The 16,831-nt window shown below is 41.5% G+C and overlaps 1 protein-coding gene across 1 annotated transcript; it reads right to left on the bottom strand.

The window, feature by feature from the left end:
• Positions 1-745: 745 nt before the first annotated feature.
• On the bottom strand, positions 746-15,763 carry cavin2a (caveolae associated protein 2a). The gene is made up of 2 exons (XM_053495958.1): positions 15,085-15,763; positions 746-2,127 (listed from the first exon to the last, which is right to left on the bottom strand). The coding sequence occupies exons 1-2, from the start codon at positions 15,604-15,606 to the stop codon at positions 1,267-1,269; spliced, it is 1,383 nt and encodes a 460-aa protein (XP_053351933.1). The 5' UTR covers positions 15,607-15,763; the 3' UTR covers positions 746-1,266.
• Positions 15,764-16,831: the final 1,068 nt, after the last annotated feature.

Below are 16,831 nucleotides of genomic sequence, written 5' to 3' on the forward strand. Positions count from 1 at the left end.
GCACCTCCAGGGTCCAGGTTTGATTCTCACTTCGGGGTCTGAGTTTGCATGTTTTCCCTGTGTCTGGCGAGTTTCCTCCTGGTTCTCCGTTTTCCTCCAACAGTCTAGAGGCGTGTAGATTAGGCTAATTGGCCTTTACATGTGTGTGTGTGTGTGTGTGTGTGCCCTGCGATGGATTGGCACCCTGTCCAGGATGTACCCTGCCTTGTGCCCTGTCTCCTGGAATTGGCTCCAGGCCTAAAAGTATAAAGATAGATACTGTATGGACGAGCATTTACTGTATAGTCTAAATAAAAATTTATGAAGGTCCGGTCAATACAATTTTCTTTGATCTGAGTTCTGAATTTCATGTTTGTTGTACGGTTTACATCTCTCTCTCTCTCTTTATGTATGCAGTCATTCTAATTCTATTTTTATAGCATTTTAATCATATTTATTGTAAGTTACAGGTAGACAGTTTGAACTTTGATGGCCATGTGTATTTCTTTGTATGAAATACAAACAACATAAATACAAACTTAAATTTTTTTATCAATCTTTAGTGAATCTACTTTTTATTCCGACCTCAAGGGAAAAAGCGCTCGGTTACTGTATATTAATTATTCTTATATATCAGGAAAATATCATATAGTGATGCCTGGTGTAGTCGCTTTTTCTGTTTTTCTGTATTGACTCGGGTTTTTGGTAAGTATGCATAAATAAAGTGAAGAACCATTGTTTCAAAAAAGACATGTGCTGTTTAATCTCAGATAAACACTTTATTAAAAGTCATTTTCAGTGTTATCAGTTATACTGAAAAAGCATTTAGCTCTTAAAGCAGTAAACAGTGTTTGGGGAAGGGAGACCATCCACATCATAGGTTTATTTTTTTTTCTTCAGAAAAAGGGCATTTCTTATATATTTATTTATTTCTTAATCCCTCTATGGAATTACACTTGAGTTGATTATCTATTGTAGAACAGTATATTGGGAAGGATAATACAGAAGGTGCAGTATACCTAGGATTGCATGCAATAGAAGTTCAAGACTATATACAAGAAGCTATAGGAATTTTAAAATATAATTTTGTATAAGAAATAATTCAGTTTGTTTAATCACCCATTACCATGTAGAGCCCAGTTCGAGAAGAAATGTTTTTTTTTTTTTTTTTTTTTTTAACACGTGCCCTGTTTTCTATCAGACGAGCACTTACATAACACAACTGATTTTGAACAGATGGTGTGCTCCTGTGCCAAGATCTCTGCGAAAGATGGAATGCCAGTAAATCTAAGACGCTTGCTCGACAGCTACTGCAGCTGACGGGGGAGATTCGGGTGCCGACATGGACTTGTCCTCCACTTCATCTTCAACATTATGATCGCCATTCTCATGAGCGTCAGCTCCATTATTAGCTTCACTGGGCTCCTGTGACTCCTCTTCTTCTATAACCTTGTTTGAGGGACCATTCTCAAGCTCTACATCTTCTGTAGCCGAGGCGGCCCCATCCGCGCTGCCCGTAGGGGACGGACTGTGCTCCTTACCGTTAAACTTTTCCTCTTCGTTATGGACCTCTGCCAGCGGTAGTTGACCGTCTGGTCCGCCCATGGGTGGCAGCTCCACTGTGGCATTCTCACCCACGGCTGGCGTACCCTCTGCTTCTCCATCTCTCACCTTCTTGACATTAAAGGTCATCGGTGATACACGATAGGACGAGCTCTTGCTGGTTGGGCTTTTGGGATGGCTTGGAGAGAAGCTCTTCATGATCTTTTCACGCTTCTCTGGGGGAACGATCTTGTTGATCTTCTTCTCAATGCTGCTGCGTGAGAAGGCCTTCTTTAGGCTGTCTACCTTCTTCAGACTGGATCGCTTAAACTTGTCAGTGCGAGACCACTCTAGACGTTCACTTGCCATGCCTGGGAACTCATCCTCATGCACCTCTCTGGGCAATGTGCCTCCCTCCAGTGGGGAGCTCGCTGCTCCTTCCTCCTCATCAGAGGAAAGGCTGATGGTCTGCAATCCTTCTTCATGGTGGTAGTTGGGATCGATCACAGAGGCACGGGCAGAGGCAGTCTCATCCTGAACAGATGCTGAGGCAATATCTCCTGTGGACCCCTTAGTGAACAAGGTGGTCGGGATCTCATTGTCCTCCTGCAAGGTAGAGAGAGTGATAGATGAGTCTACATGAGGAAAACTTTCATTAAACTCATACCATGACATTTTTTTTTCAATACATGCCTTGGAGCACCACTGTATTTAGTATTTTGTTGTTTCATCCTTGCCTTTTATGAATGTGGCTTGATTTGCCCTCATGATCAGACCAGAATTTGCAGGGTACAAACTGACCCCAGATCAACACTACGCATGGGTACACACACATTTCTTCTGGATCTTCTCACAAGGTGCACAAATGTGGGTTGTTATGACTTGCCTTATGGTTATATAATAACTTTGTGGGTGTTGCCCTGGAAAGAAACAGATTTCGAACCAAAAAAAGAAACAAACAAACAAAAAAAGAAAGATAAATCCTAAAGAGGCGGTCTTAAGTCATGTCAGTACTTGATGGTGTGAAAAGTTGAAACATTCGCCATAATTTAATGCACAACCTGAATTTGGCTTTTTAATGAAAGACTGGAGCAGGGTGAGCAAGTTTCATGTGGTTCGTGATAGCACCAATAGACCATGGGAAGCGACACCTGCAACCTGGCATATATACATATTTATTTCTAATCCAACTTCCAGCTGTGATCAGGATTCATGAACAGATCACGAATGTCATGGTCGATTTACGTTGCCATTCTGTTCCAACTCTGGCGCCCTATAGCACACCTTCTCACTTATATACATGCACACACATATACAATATGGCTCTTCTCTTATACCCAGGTTTAAATACAAAAATGAGTTTGAGAAATATTCTCTTCCACTGGAGTAGGGTTGATCCTGAGGGTAGGGTGGAGCAACATTGCACAAATCCCACCTGCTCACTAAATCAACTTCCTCACCACACACACACACACACACGCACACACAGACATGTATATACATGCACAAAGCTTTGAAAACTTGCTCAGGAAAATGTTCAAACACAACGCCTGCTATATTTATGTGCATCTAAATGTGATGCATTTGTGCATTAGTGTTGTTTCTGAATCCGTACATACTGTATAAAAAATAGGAAATAAAAAAAATAAAAATAAAAAATCAAAATTGTTTTTTGCTCAGAGGATAATGTGAGAATTACATGAGTGTGAGGTATAAAATTTCACTTTTGGCATTGGTGCCACAACCTGCCTGCCATCTAAATGAAGCTAAATGATCCTGCAACTTGGTACACTGCTAGAGAAAGCATTTATCAGATAATTAATCGTTCTACAAAGTTTCCATTGGATATCAAGATAGGCTACCAAAGAACTTTCAAGGGTTTCCCCAGAAGATTGCTTACAGTAAGAGGTCGACATTTTTCAAGAGTGTCGGCATGCGATCTGAGCGTTTTCAGATCACGTAAAGGTTTAGAAGATATCTTCCAAGATCAAAGAGAAGACTTTTATCCAGCCATGACCTAACTGAAGAGTTGCCGTGTGTTTTATTTCATTATGCAAGATTTAAAAAAATCCACACCAGCGCACCTGTGCAAATAATCCAGGCTAAAGAATTTGCTGTTCGGATCTAAAAACAACGATCTGTTACAGTTTTACGCTGACTTCAACTTTGTTATTCAAATTTAAATCTCAATCCTCTTCTTTATTGTTTTTTTCCCCCCATAATTTTTTGCCATCATGCACATCCAGGGCCAAAAACAAGAATTGAGGCATCATAAAGGAACTTCACACACCTTCTTCACTAAGCTCAGAGTTTATTATGGCACCGCTGTGAACTTTTGAAGAATTTTTGTCACGCTGTGGACAAATGAAATCCTTGAAACAGTTTGCATTCCTTCTTAGCTGTTTGTGACAGTGCTTGCTTTACAAACTGCAGATTTTTTGGGGCCTTTTTTTTTGCATAAAGACGAATGTACTAGATCTTCTGCGAGCCGTTTGAATTCTCTTGTTGCACCATAAGACTTTTGTGCAACAAATCCCCCAAAGGCTCAGTTCCAGTCTAAACCAGCATGCTTTCTGGGTAAACCAGTTTTTCTCCACTGCCTCTGGCTTTACGGCACTGAGACACACACACACACACACGGAGGCACTCATGTCACTCGTAAACAAGATCAAACCCAAAAACTGAGCTGGAGCTTGGTGAACTTTTTAAACTAACAGTGCTAAACTGAAAATAACAAGCACAGAGGGGATTAAAAATACGAACAAGCGCACGGTTCAAAATTCATACCTCCTAAAGAAATCACGCCTTTACTGCATTTTTTTTTTTAAACCGCCTTGTACAGTTCGTAAGTTCACACTCGTCCCCAGGTGAATGAGGAACTAAGAGGTGTGTTTTAATGAGAGAGAGAATAAAACAACAAGAGACGAGGAGGTGAGCTTTAAGTGTCATGTTTCACACAATGCGAGTCTGGCTCGAAATGAAACACTGTTTCAAGTCAGGCCTCAACCTGAGAGCAAGAGCACACAATGAGCTGCTAGGTAGATGACATACGAGCATGCTAGGACACACAATTGGGACTTCACCGTCCACTGGAAAGAGCAGTACACCAGCTAGAAAATCACACCGCAAGTCTTTAGATACAGTATATCAGTTGTTTCGGTGTAGGTTTCACACAACTGAGTCAGACACCATGCTTTTGCGAACACTTTTAAAAGCTCCGCTTGAATCAGGACCTCTCACGGATCCCTTTAGCTGAAAAACAGAAAGATAAGAAGGCCTCTGTGCTTGGTGGGTTTCCTCCAGGTACCCCAGTTTCCTCCTATAGTCCAAAGAGATGCTGATTGGTGGCTCGAAATTGCTTGTTGATTGCATAAGTGTGTGTGATACAGTAGGTTGGCGCCTCACCAAGGTTGCACCAAGCTTTGTGCCTTTGAGTTCCCTGAGCTACCTTCACCTCTCCAGACCTTAGACAGGATAAGGATAATGAATTTAGACTATATTTACATTAACCCCACTCAATTTAAGAAACCAGTCAAATTAGTTACCTATAAAAATACATGATATCTTTATCAATGGTGTCAGAACTTTGTCAGAACTGACAGTTTGTGCTTCACAGATGCATGGCTGTCCCAGCACCTCACCTTAGGAATCCTGGATTTAATCATACATGCCAATTTTTTGTAGATCATCTTTCTAAAAAAGTGTGAATTTATTTTCTGGTTGTTCTTGCTCTTAGCTGTTCCCGTCGAGAGGTCGCCACTGTGGACCATCCGATCCGCACTCACAACTTGGCACAACCGTTTTACGACGGATGTTCTTCCTGACGCAACCCCTTCCATTTTATCCAAGCTTGGAACCAGCACTGCATCCAGTGGCTGATGAGGTTTGGGTTTGGACTTAGGGTGGGAATTGAACCCGGGCCTTCCATTCTGCATGACGGCGAGAAACCTACCACTAAACCACCAATGCTCTAAAAACTATTCATAGTTAGAGTTTCAAAAGATTTAAAGTAACTGCTATATTGCTGTATCGATACATGAAATACTCTCGGTGTACAGTTTCACCTCACAGTGTTCGCCTCTGCCCTGAGGTTTGCAAGATTTCTTCAAACATTTGCATCTGTTTTGCTTATATTCCTCGTTTCTATCCTGACATATGACCCTGTAGTATCAGCTGGACACAAACACTAAAGATCGCCATGCCAGCTGGGCATTTTACTCTACATGGCTTGGATTGGATGGATCTTGTTTTTTACCAGCACATAATAAACACATGATGTGCTTTCCAGCCGAAGGGATATGAGGTGACTTGGCAGCTTCCCATACAGGCCAAATCAGAACATACCAGTGACATCATAACCCTCAGTACAGTTTGAGGTCTAATAGGATTTATTTTGCATGTATATTTTCAACAGCCAATAAAAACGTGCCATTTCAAGTAGATCGGCTGTGTTAATATAATATTTTCAGCACAGCCAGATCGATGACGCATACAAACCCGTGGCTGAATGACCAGATTTCTGGACTGATAAAAACTAAAAACCAACATGTACGACTGGTTTTGCTTGTATTACTAGATTTAATAGATTCACAATTCAGACTTTTTGCTATTAATCTATGGATCATCACAGATTTAAAGATGAAGGTAAGGCTCTCCTCCAAAGAATGTCTTGTTCTGTACCAATGCAGTTTTAAGGATCATGCACTGCACGATATGATCTTTCATGATGTAACCATCATCAAAGGCTTGAAGGACTTCTGATCGTTTGCACGAACTGAATATACAAACTGTGTTTTCTTTATGGTGAAGATTTTACTTCCTAGGAATAATTTGTCGTTATGCTGATTTTCCTTGAGCAGATACAGAAATTAACATTAGCATCTACTGTATATTAGCATTAGCATTCCTAGACTGCACTAAACATGCCCATTTTTAGAAACGCTGTACGATCCTTTCTGTTTTGAGCACCTGAGCAACCTGATTTTAGATTCTCCTCATGAGCTGTTTGATAAATTCAGACATTTGCCATTTCGATTCTGACCTTCAAACAAGTGCAAAACAGAATTGCGATACGGAAAAAGGGGTGGGCATTTGGTGAGGGCAAGACAAAGAGTGTATGTCTTGGAAAAAACATCGTGTCACACGCTCGTACCCTTGCTTCAACGTGTAATCAGAGCCCAGAAACTTAATGCACCCCAGTGGAGGCCTCAGACTTATTGGAGTGGAAACACTGGGTGGAAGAAGGATGTGTGTGTGTGAGAGTGTGTGAGACAAGACAATGGTAGTGCAAGAAAAAAAAGTGTAAAAAAATTACAGGAATGAAGCAGAGGAAAAGCAAATGTAAAAAGAACAATATAGGAAAAGTCATTAAAGGTGGTTCCACAGGAAGGACCAGATAAAGGGTGAGGTTTGTGTAGCGACTGTGAAACCACACTTAAAGCAGCGACAAAACTCAAGATCCTACTGAAATACTGACCAGATGATGAGATACTTTTTAAAATTAGTCAGGGAAAGAAAACACCAACAAGAAGCGAGTCTCAGATTTGTGTACAGACATGTAGGAGATTTGTGGAGTCATGTAAAATGTTACATGTACACATAAGAAGACAGGAATATTTCCTGTTGCTTTGGAACGCGTAGTCATGTTATTATTGTCAACATGGTATAACATATTAGTAGTCATGTTATTATGCCATATTTACATATTATGCTGCGGTACTGAATGTCCACCTTAATAAAGGTACTTGTGTATATAAGTATGCAGAAAGGAAAAAGATCTTTTATATCCTTATATTTTTTTATCTGTACTATTCTATTCTATTCTATTCTATTCTATTCTATTCTATTCTATTCTATTTGTATAGCACTTTTTAAACAATGGTATTGCACAAAAGCAGCTTTAAAGAATTAAAAATGATGGAAATTAATTGTTAGGAATGTGTATAAATTATAGTTATCACAAGCCGAGGTAAAAACACAATGCAAAGGAAAACTCCCTAAGATGAATATTACTTACTACACACATACCCAGTTTTGCAGGGAAATCATTTCCCCCCTGGATTGCACATGACTCATTCAGGGACGAAAATCCCCAGTGTATTAAAAGCCTCTCCCTGGTAATATTTGACTTGGAAAGCAACGCTGATTCATCTGCATCTACTTTGACTAACCGAAAGATTGAGCTATTGAGTGTGTGTGTGTGTGTGTGTTTTATGGGGAAACAAACAAAAAAAAAAAATCACATGAAATATCACTTAGTTAAACCTGCACTTCAACTTCAATGCACATGTAAAGCACATAAGTTATTATTACAGCACATTGCATATTATATAATTCGTCTCGAGTCAATGGACACTGGGACGGACTGTAGTCGAGGACAGGGCTTCTGCAAAACAACCAACGAAGGCTTCTCACAACTATGCAAAAAAAAAAAAAAAAAAAGAAAGAAAAAAATACTATGTATGGATGGTGTGTGACCACATGTGAGGAAGGAAGGATGTCGACTTTCCTCTGGTTGAAAGAAATGGCGAGCACCGTGACATGAACCGAGGCTTATACTGATGCTCTGTTTGCACACATTATGTTTTTCATCCATGTGTTGCCTGGTCATGAAACATGTTCATAGAATCAGTGGCATCTTTCCAAGACGAGAGAACACACAGTCAGTTGGCTAGAACACATTCAATAAATGTCTTTGTACTGCAGGTGAGAGGAGTGCCTACGCCAGAGCAGAAAACTGTGGGTGGTGTTTAACTGCTAATGCACTGAGACAGCAAAACTTACTGTGGTTTGAAATATTTGTATTTTTCATTTCCCCGTGCTGAAATCCTGATTCAATTTCTCTGACTGTAGTTTTAATATCAAGGTTTATACTAATAAATATATTACATGATTATTTCTGTAGTATTGTATGGTATGTGGTATCCACAACCATTAATCCATCCATCCATCTAGGAACCTCTGTGCGACTATTATATGTATTCCAATTTTTACAACTGTTGTGAGACCAACATTTGCTTCGCACATTTAAAAACGGCAATTAGCCTAATCTGCATGTCTTTGGACTGATGCGAGGAAACCGGAGTACCCGGAGGAAACCCACCAAACACGGGGAGAACATGCAAACTCCATGCACACAGACCCCCCAAGGTGGGAATCGAACCCGGACCCTGAGCCACCGTGCAATCCACCAATTTAAGCAGGCATTAATGGAACCAATGCCATTGTGACTTATTGATACGGTGAAATAAGGAGGTCGTCTCCAGTATTGGTGCTTCATAAAATTTTGATCAAAAGTTGATTTGGTTTAGAACTTTTGCACATGAAGAGCCTTGTTTATTTCAAGTTATTACCTTCAAAATGAGAAAAGAGAGCAATGAAGGTAAGGCTGATGAGATAGCGGCGGTTTCCAGCTGCTGCTACGATACGGAAGTAATAAAGTTATTACAGTACTAAGTTGTCTAGCGAATGAATAAAAGTTATGAAGTTAGTGTTAGTTTAACAACTTTGAAATATTGTCTTTGACGGCAATGAGAATAATAATAATAATAAAAAGATACGTTTTTGGGATGTGGTGTAATAAAAAGGTGGCAACAGTAACCCTCTTTCGCATCTGGTCACATGATAACTCCTTACATAACCGTTTTTTTTTTCAGTTAACATTTGTTTATTTTCAGTGTACAGCAGTTGCAGTCAGTTTCTTTTTAGTTGAATGTCTCGCTGTTTAAACACTCATTGCTACTCCTGCTGGTACTAAACCACATGACTGGAGTGGCACGACTCTGGCCTTTAGGCCCTTGTGCTTTATAAAATGAGTTTTAACCAGCACAATACAACCACTTTTCCAGGTGAAAGCGACATTCAAAAAGTACAAAAGGATCCCAGAGCTTTGACACTCGCACATTTTTTTTTTTAAACCAAAGAGAGTGTTTAAGCAGCGTCTTTTGAAACCTAGTTTTGGCATCAATCCACGGTAATGCACTTGCCGCGTTAGATTTATGGCATCTTTGCACGGTTAACAAAAGAGTAAATCCATTGGTGGCTGCTGAGTCACCGGAGACTCCGGGACAGGACAGGAACCGCTCAGGCTCTCGCGGGACACTTTGCCTAAATCCTCGGCTATATTAAGTAAACAATGAGTCAGGCTAATTACACCAGCTAGTATAAGGTAGCCATTATGGTGTGTGTGTGGCTGGACATATTGCTCTTTGTGTTTTAAGCAAATTGTTTGACATTATTTAACTTCGCTGTGGAGCACATTGGAGACATATGAACGTATTTAAAGATCTTTCAGGATCCTAATAACTGGACAGTCCTGAGTGCACAATTAAATATATATATCCACAGTACACTAAAAACTCATGATGGGTTCTTAACCAACAAAAATTACAAAAAATATGATTGTGACGTCTGACTTTGGTGATGCAGCATCGAGACCCCGGATAAGTTCAGCACACATTTAACTCCAAACCACCAAAATGGTTGAGTCGGCTTTTTGTATTCAAGCCTGACTAGCGCTCATATTATTGGCGCCCTGATTAATAATCGATCCGTGAACAAACACACAATGTGCTTTAGTGTTTGCTTACGTTTTTTATTCTCACCTGATGTCTTTCCAGCTAACTGGAGGCGAGCGAGATAAGAAGCAGAACTGACAAATATGAGTCGGTTAAGTAAGATCAGGTCTAATCTCTCTCTCTCTCTCGCTCTCTCTCTCTTTTGTAGATCACTTTGTTTTTCCATCGCTTCTACTTCCTTTTCTCTCCTCTTAGCTATCTGATATGATCTTCTGCGATCATCTCTTCGCTCTCACTAAGCACTTCACCTAGTGCTTTCTCTCTCTCTCTCTCCTCTGCTTTCTCTACTTAAAATTTCACTGCAACCTTCTCTCTCTCTCTCTCTCTCTCTCTCTCTCTCTGTCTCTCTGTCTCACTCTGTGTCTCTCAGGGGGGGTGTAACCCAGCTTTGCCTTGGAGCTCTGGGAGTGAGATAAGCAGGAGCCAAGCACAAACAAATAGTTGAGATGGTAGGAATGAACACACGTATCTAAACGTCTTCTGTAATTCTGAACATTAACAACATTTTTAAAACATTTACGTTGTAGATTTTCAGTAGTCCTAAAAAGTATGATCTGAACTGAAGCATATTTTATACTATAAGTTATTTATGCGTCTATTTCTAGGGATCGTGAGTAGCATGGCATCTGTAGTACACTGTGCCAAGTCGTAACGCTCCGGTGAAGTTTGTTGTCTTCCGAGGAACTGATTCCAACGTTAAGAGTAACTCTGGGTTTTGTGAAGGTAAACAAACTGAGGAAGCAACAAAAGAAAAGAAAAAAGACTTGCATACTTTCAGTTAAAAAAAGAACATTCTTAGGAAATTTTGTGGTCCGCTCGTAGGTTTTTGTCTGCATGTCTGAATACGTTTTGATAGAGTCGGCCCTGCTGCAGCATCGGAGATGAGAGAACGTTTCTGTAAACAGAAGCTATCAGAGAACTTCCTTTCGTAGTGACCCGAAGGAGTCATGAACATTCCCACTTTTTACATTCTGCCACATGCATGCAACTGCCACGAAGCAAAAATACCAACAAGCTATCAGTGCAGACAAACACACACACACACACACACACACACACACACACACACACACACACACCCAGAGAACGCACCAAAACAACCTGATCTACTGGTCTGAGAAGAAGCCGTTCCAAACAACAGCGGTTAAATAAAAACTTCTGATGTAACTGTTCAACTAAATATGTCTGTAATTACAAGACACAGTGTTGTTCTGTCTGAGAGAGAGCTCTGTCTCTCCAGGTAGGACTTCAGGACAGCTGACCTGTATGGGATATATATGTCTTCATGCCTTAAAAGTGAAAACACCCCTGATGTATTCATACTTACCAATCTAAACTTGCTTAATTAAAGATGATCTAAAGAAAACACTTAAAATGGAACTCTTAAAGGTCCCATATTTTACTCCCTCTGTTTCACTCATCTTTAGAATGCTCTGCTCTAGTGTTAGAACGCTACTGCCGAGCCACACCCCTCCAGAAAACAGCAGAGCTGAGCAACAAGCCTGGGAAGGGGGATCTCCTTATATGAGGTCACAATAGGGAAAAAATGTATTGGGTTATTTAAGCCCCAGCCAGAGTGGGACGGTGCTGTAGTGATTAGCACTGTCGCCTTGGACCTAGTGGTCTCGGGATTGATTCCTGCATGGGGGTGTGTGCTTGGTGGGTTTCCTTTTGGGTGCTTCAGTTTCCTCCCACAGTCCAAAGACATGCAGATTAGGCTGATTGGTGTTCCCAAATTGCCTGTGGTGTGTAAATTCGTGTGTGTATGTGCTCAGCAATTGATTGGCACCTTGTCCAGGGTGTACCCCACCATGTGCCCAAAATGTCCCCCCCGCGCCTCTGTATACAGGATTAAGTGGTATAGACAAGGGAGTAAGTGAGTGAACCTCCAGTCCATACAAAAATTGAAAAAGGACCGAGGTGAAAGTCTAAAAATGCTTTTAAAGAAGTGTTTTTTTTCCCCATAATAGGCCACCTTTATGTTTTAGGCCTGTGTGCTCAGAGGGGGAAAAGCAGAACATGGGTGAGATGCTCAGATCTTTTGTATGGATGCGGTTTTTACAGACACCAGCTCAACATTTAGTACAACTTTAGAGTCAATTAATCAGATTAGAGATCCGTTGCATAAAAAAAAATACAAGTACGTTTTTAGTGTGACTCCAATCTAATAAAATAACACTATAACCTACTTAGTAACACTTACTGTAGTGTTCACTGCATGCAAAAAATATAAAAACCCTTTTACAGTTATTGCCTCATTTGTTTTTTCCACTATGTAGATCATCATTAAAGGCATTTGTTCTACTTAAATATGAGTAGATGAGTTAATGTGAGGAAGCCAGTGGACTTTACCATCTGTAACATTTCATCACCAGAGACGGCTTTGCCAGTTCTCAGCTGAACTATAAACACGTTATACAGGATTGAATGCACTTTGGCTTTTCTTTCAATAATGCAGACGTGCTGTGAAAAAATAGACACAACTTTTAACATTTTAACAGGAATTGATACGAGAAAAGTGCAAAAGATGCGAAAGCTGTGCACGAGTGTGTGAATGTCATAAGATCCGGGACAGTGATGGGAGGAAAACACAAAAGACAGAAAATAGAAATCAAAGTCAGAAGTGACAAGCAGACAGTAATTCATGTCTTGGTTAACGTGACACTCATTAGAGCTCGTTAGAACATGTTAAGGAGAATGGCAGTCTTCGTTCTTGTGAATCAATCAACACACACACACACACACACACATTCTTTTTTTTTCTTTTCTTTTTTTAAACTCACCTTCTACCTAAAAAAAGAATGACTGCTCCAAACCACTGTTGCATATGTGTGTGTGTGTGTGTGTGTGTGTGTGTGTGTTTTATATAAAATATCCGCTCTCGTGCAGTACAGACCGCTGACAGGTGCTATAGCTACACTTGTATGTTTTGAACATAATCTAATCAAATATTTAATAAAATACAGTATAATTATGAGGCCATGATAATTGTAGGCAGCGCAGTTCCGTAGCCTTTCACCTGGTGTAACATTAACACACCTGATAACGCCACACCTGGCCTGGGATTCTAAGCTCAGAAGTGTGTGCAAGCCACCATTTTGCCACGTGTAGAAGAACCACGTACGGTAGCTGGAGACACACCCCACTGATAGCAGCTTCAGACACACACACACACACACACACACACACACATAGACAAACGCACGGCGCTATTTGTCTTTTACAACATGGCAAAGACTTCCAAATGTATTGAGTTTTGTAAGTAATTAGTATTTGCCTAACAAGCAATTGAATATTCAACTGATGACAAATAATTTTTTATGTTATACAACATTGGATAGACACAGTTGTCTAATAAACGTTAGCATCAGCGGTAATTGCTTGGATTTGCACAATTGGCTAGATTCTGGTCAAGTTTAGCACCAAACCTATTGATATTGAACAAACCTTTTTAATTAATTTAATTCAATTAAAAGTTGTATTAGGGGTTTTTATGGGGTAAAAAAAAAAAAAAACTCCAAGAACTGGTTTTGCACGTCAATGATTTCCAACCTCAGTTAATAATCTGAATGTAATTTATAAATAACTCGCAGGTTGATTCTTCGATTGTTGGTGCACTGACATACTCAGGGTATGACTCACGCGGTAACAAACACACATTCAACTCGACTACAATCAAACTTTACCTAAGGACACGGACCGGCCCTTCGACATAAACTGCAGAGAATTTTGATTGCAGTCATAAAGCCGTTTGTCTCAGCGATTATATTACATGAGGTGAATTTTTTTCCAGACTTGCATAAGATTGTGCATGCTTTTCTTCTGTATTAACCAGGAAACGAACCGCGCAAATACCCCAGCCTGCAGCTCCTGCACGTCCACACACGCTCTAACTTGGCTCTCGGTGGATGGAGTTAGCATTAGTGACTCTGGAAACCTCTACCTGCCCTCACTGCGAGGCATGCAGGAATCCATAACGCCAGGAGTGATAAACTGGGCGCGACCCCACCCTCCGCTTCCCGCCTTCTTACCTGAGTTACAGCATTTAGCATGAGTGTCGAGGTTAGAGGCACTCTACAGATCACGAGTGCTCCAGAAAAGAGAGAGTAGATGAAGACGTCCGTGTTTGCGAAAAAAGTTGTTTTTTTGTGTGTGCTAAGATCGAGGTGTTTGAATTACAAGCCTTAACCCTCCTTAAGCATGGTGTTAAAAATTGACATAAAAAGATGTGCACATATCGGTGGAACTAGATGTTTTTCGACTGAAGGAACCTTCTGCATGTTCCCACAAGAAGAAGAGCACGCTTATTAACTCGTACCTAACCCCAAGGCCATTTTAATGGGCTAAAAAAAAAACAAAAAACCCAAAGCTCTCTGTTTGCGGTGCAGGTCGACACAATCCAGCCGTTGAAAAAGGCAAATAGAGTAGCACGTTTTTTTTTTTTTTAAGATATACATAATAGAAAAGCGTATTAAACATACAATGCACCTCTCCTTCGGATTACACGGATTAAGCCCAAACTAAACCAAACACACCCACTAGGCTGCTGAGCTGGTTGAGGGAGCACACCTAACGTCCGTGACTTCGCTTAGTCATTTTCAGTTAGGAGTAAAAACACGCCGTGGCTATTCAGTTATTTGGCCAAAGGTGAGGATGATGAATATGGACGGGGTATTATTATGGATTCGGTGTAATTAGCTCTCTCTAGGTCTTACACGGGTGTGTGCACTTTCTGACTCTCTCTTACGCCCACACACACACACACACAACCTGCTTCTGCTTCACACACATCCATTTTGCACCAACCTGTCCCACTTTATAAAGTTTGTTTCAGTTCTGTGCTCTACCATGAGGAACATCTCCAAGCATGAGAAGATCTTTCACCATAATTATTATCTATAAGTTTGCTAAACTTCTGTAGATATAAACATATATCATAAATGATTTCAGACAAATCATCGATCCATGAGTAGAAACCAGAGCCTACCTGGAAAATGAGCACTTTGAAGTGGTTCCTCTTGAGCAGGTGTGAATGGTTGGCCTCCAGACGCTTCACCTGGCCACTCTGGCGATCCAGACGCTCGCGCACTTCCTTCACATAGATGCCTGTCTTGCGTGAGCGCTCGAGCAGCTTGTTGACACCACCAGAGGTAACTGTATGGCTCTTGCTCAGGCGGGTCAAGTCAGCTTGCACGGACCGCACCGTGCCCTCCAGGTCAGCCTGGCGTTTCTCCATGCGCCGCTGGTTCTCCTGCACGGCCTCGATCATCACCACCAGCTGGTCGAGCAGAGCCACCACCGTGATGGCGCTCACCTGGTTCCCGGCACCTGTTGGGCTGCTTGGAGTTTTGCTACCCGCACGGGTGAGGGTCTGAGTCGGGGAGGTAGGAACTGAACTGGGGACGAAGAGATCCTGGGCGTCCACCACTGGAGCGGTGGGGGAATCAGACACGGCTGGAGCGGGCAAGGTGGAGGAGCTTTGATCAGCTCGAGTAGCATCTTCACCCATTTTCGGAGGATCTGGTATGTTCAAAGTCTGCTTCCTGTTTTAAAAGATCTCTGACCGGCAGGTGTAATGGCTCCTGCTACCCGTTTGGCTCGACCTGTGAAGTGCTTCTATTTTGGAGTGTGTCTGTCACATGGACGAGCTTCACCACCTCCCACGTCTCCTGAACACAACAACATTCCCGACACACCACTTAAAAACTCCCTACACACCCAGAGGAGGAGCCAGGTTGCCTAGGAGTTAGTCCGGCCCATCGGTGTAAATCAAGCCGGAGTGTCAGTGTGTGTTTGTGTGTGTGGGTGTGAGAGAGGGAGAGGGAGAGATATGGCAGGGAATAGAAGTAACACAGTGTGATTGTGATGCTGTACTTGGTAGCAGGTGATATGATTTTCATTGCACCTGCATTAAGCAGACCCAAAATACACCTCTCTCTCTCTCTCTCTCTCTCTCTCTCTCTCTCTCTCTCTCTCTCTTTTTCTTTCAGCTCTAATGTTCTATGTCTCCAGATCTAGAAATAAATATCTGTACAATATGTGGCTGGCACCATGCCAGGATGATCCCTAATCTCACACACACGTTCTCATAGGCCCATACCTCATACCTCTCGTATTACACACACACACACACACACACACACACACACACACTGATTCAGAGCAAACTTAACCCTGCTTCCGGCTGGGGCACCAAAATCGTGAGCACGAGGTCATCTCAAAACGCAGCGCTAACATTGTGAAATATGTGACTTAGCCTTCTGTAATGAGAATGTGGAGAATTCTTATCAACATAACATGAACATTGTGTGCGTTTCAAGACAGAGGATCATGTTCAAGCCAGTGGATTTCAGACGTCTTTGTACAATAAACTTCTATGAATCTGGGTGAAGCAGTTTGTTTTGTGTCCATGTGTTGTTTTGTGGCATTGCCTCAGTGTGTTAAGGCTCTGAGTTAGTGATCAGAAGGTTGGTGGTTCGAATCCCAGCTCTTGCCACTGTTGGGAGCAAGGCCCTTAACCCTATCTGCTCCTGGGGTGCTGACCCCACACCTGGGCATCAGCCTTCTAACAAGAAGCTGAGATATGTGAAGAATAAAGAATCTCGCTCTGCAATAATGTATATGTTTAAAGAATAAAGGCTCATGATTTTTGGAGAAAATACCAAACAAGTCTGGTTTGTCGAGGGCTGTGATGTGAATTCTCTCATCCTGTGGTTCCCTCCCCTTTCTCTCTC

Source organism: Clarias gariepinus, chromosome 5, assembly GCF_024256425.1.
Source record: "Clarias gariepinus isolate MV-2021 ecotype Netherlands chromosome 5, CGAR_prim_01v2, whole genome shotgun sequence".
Classification (NCBI taxonomy): Eukaryota; Metazoa; Chordata; class Actinopteri; order Siluriformes; family Clariidae; genus Clarias; species Clarias gariepinus.

Excerpts from the sequence above, each read along its gene's own strand:
- cavin2a (XM_053495958.1), bottom strand. The coding sequence starts at position 15,606 with ATGGGTGAAGATGCTACTCGAGCTGATCAAAGCTCCTCCACCTTGCCC. Across the intron at positions 2,128-15,084 it reads TCAAAGTGCTCATTTTCCAG|GAGGACAATGAGATCCCGAC; the intron begins GTAGGCTCTGGT and ends TCTACCTTGCAG.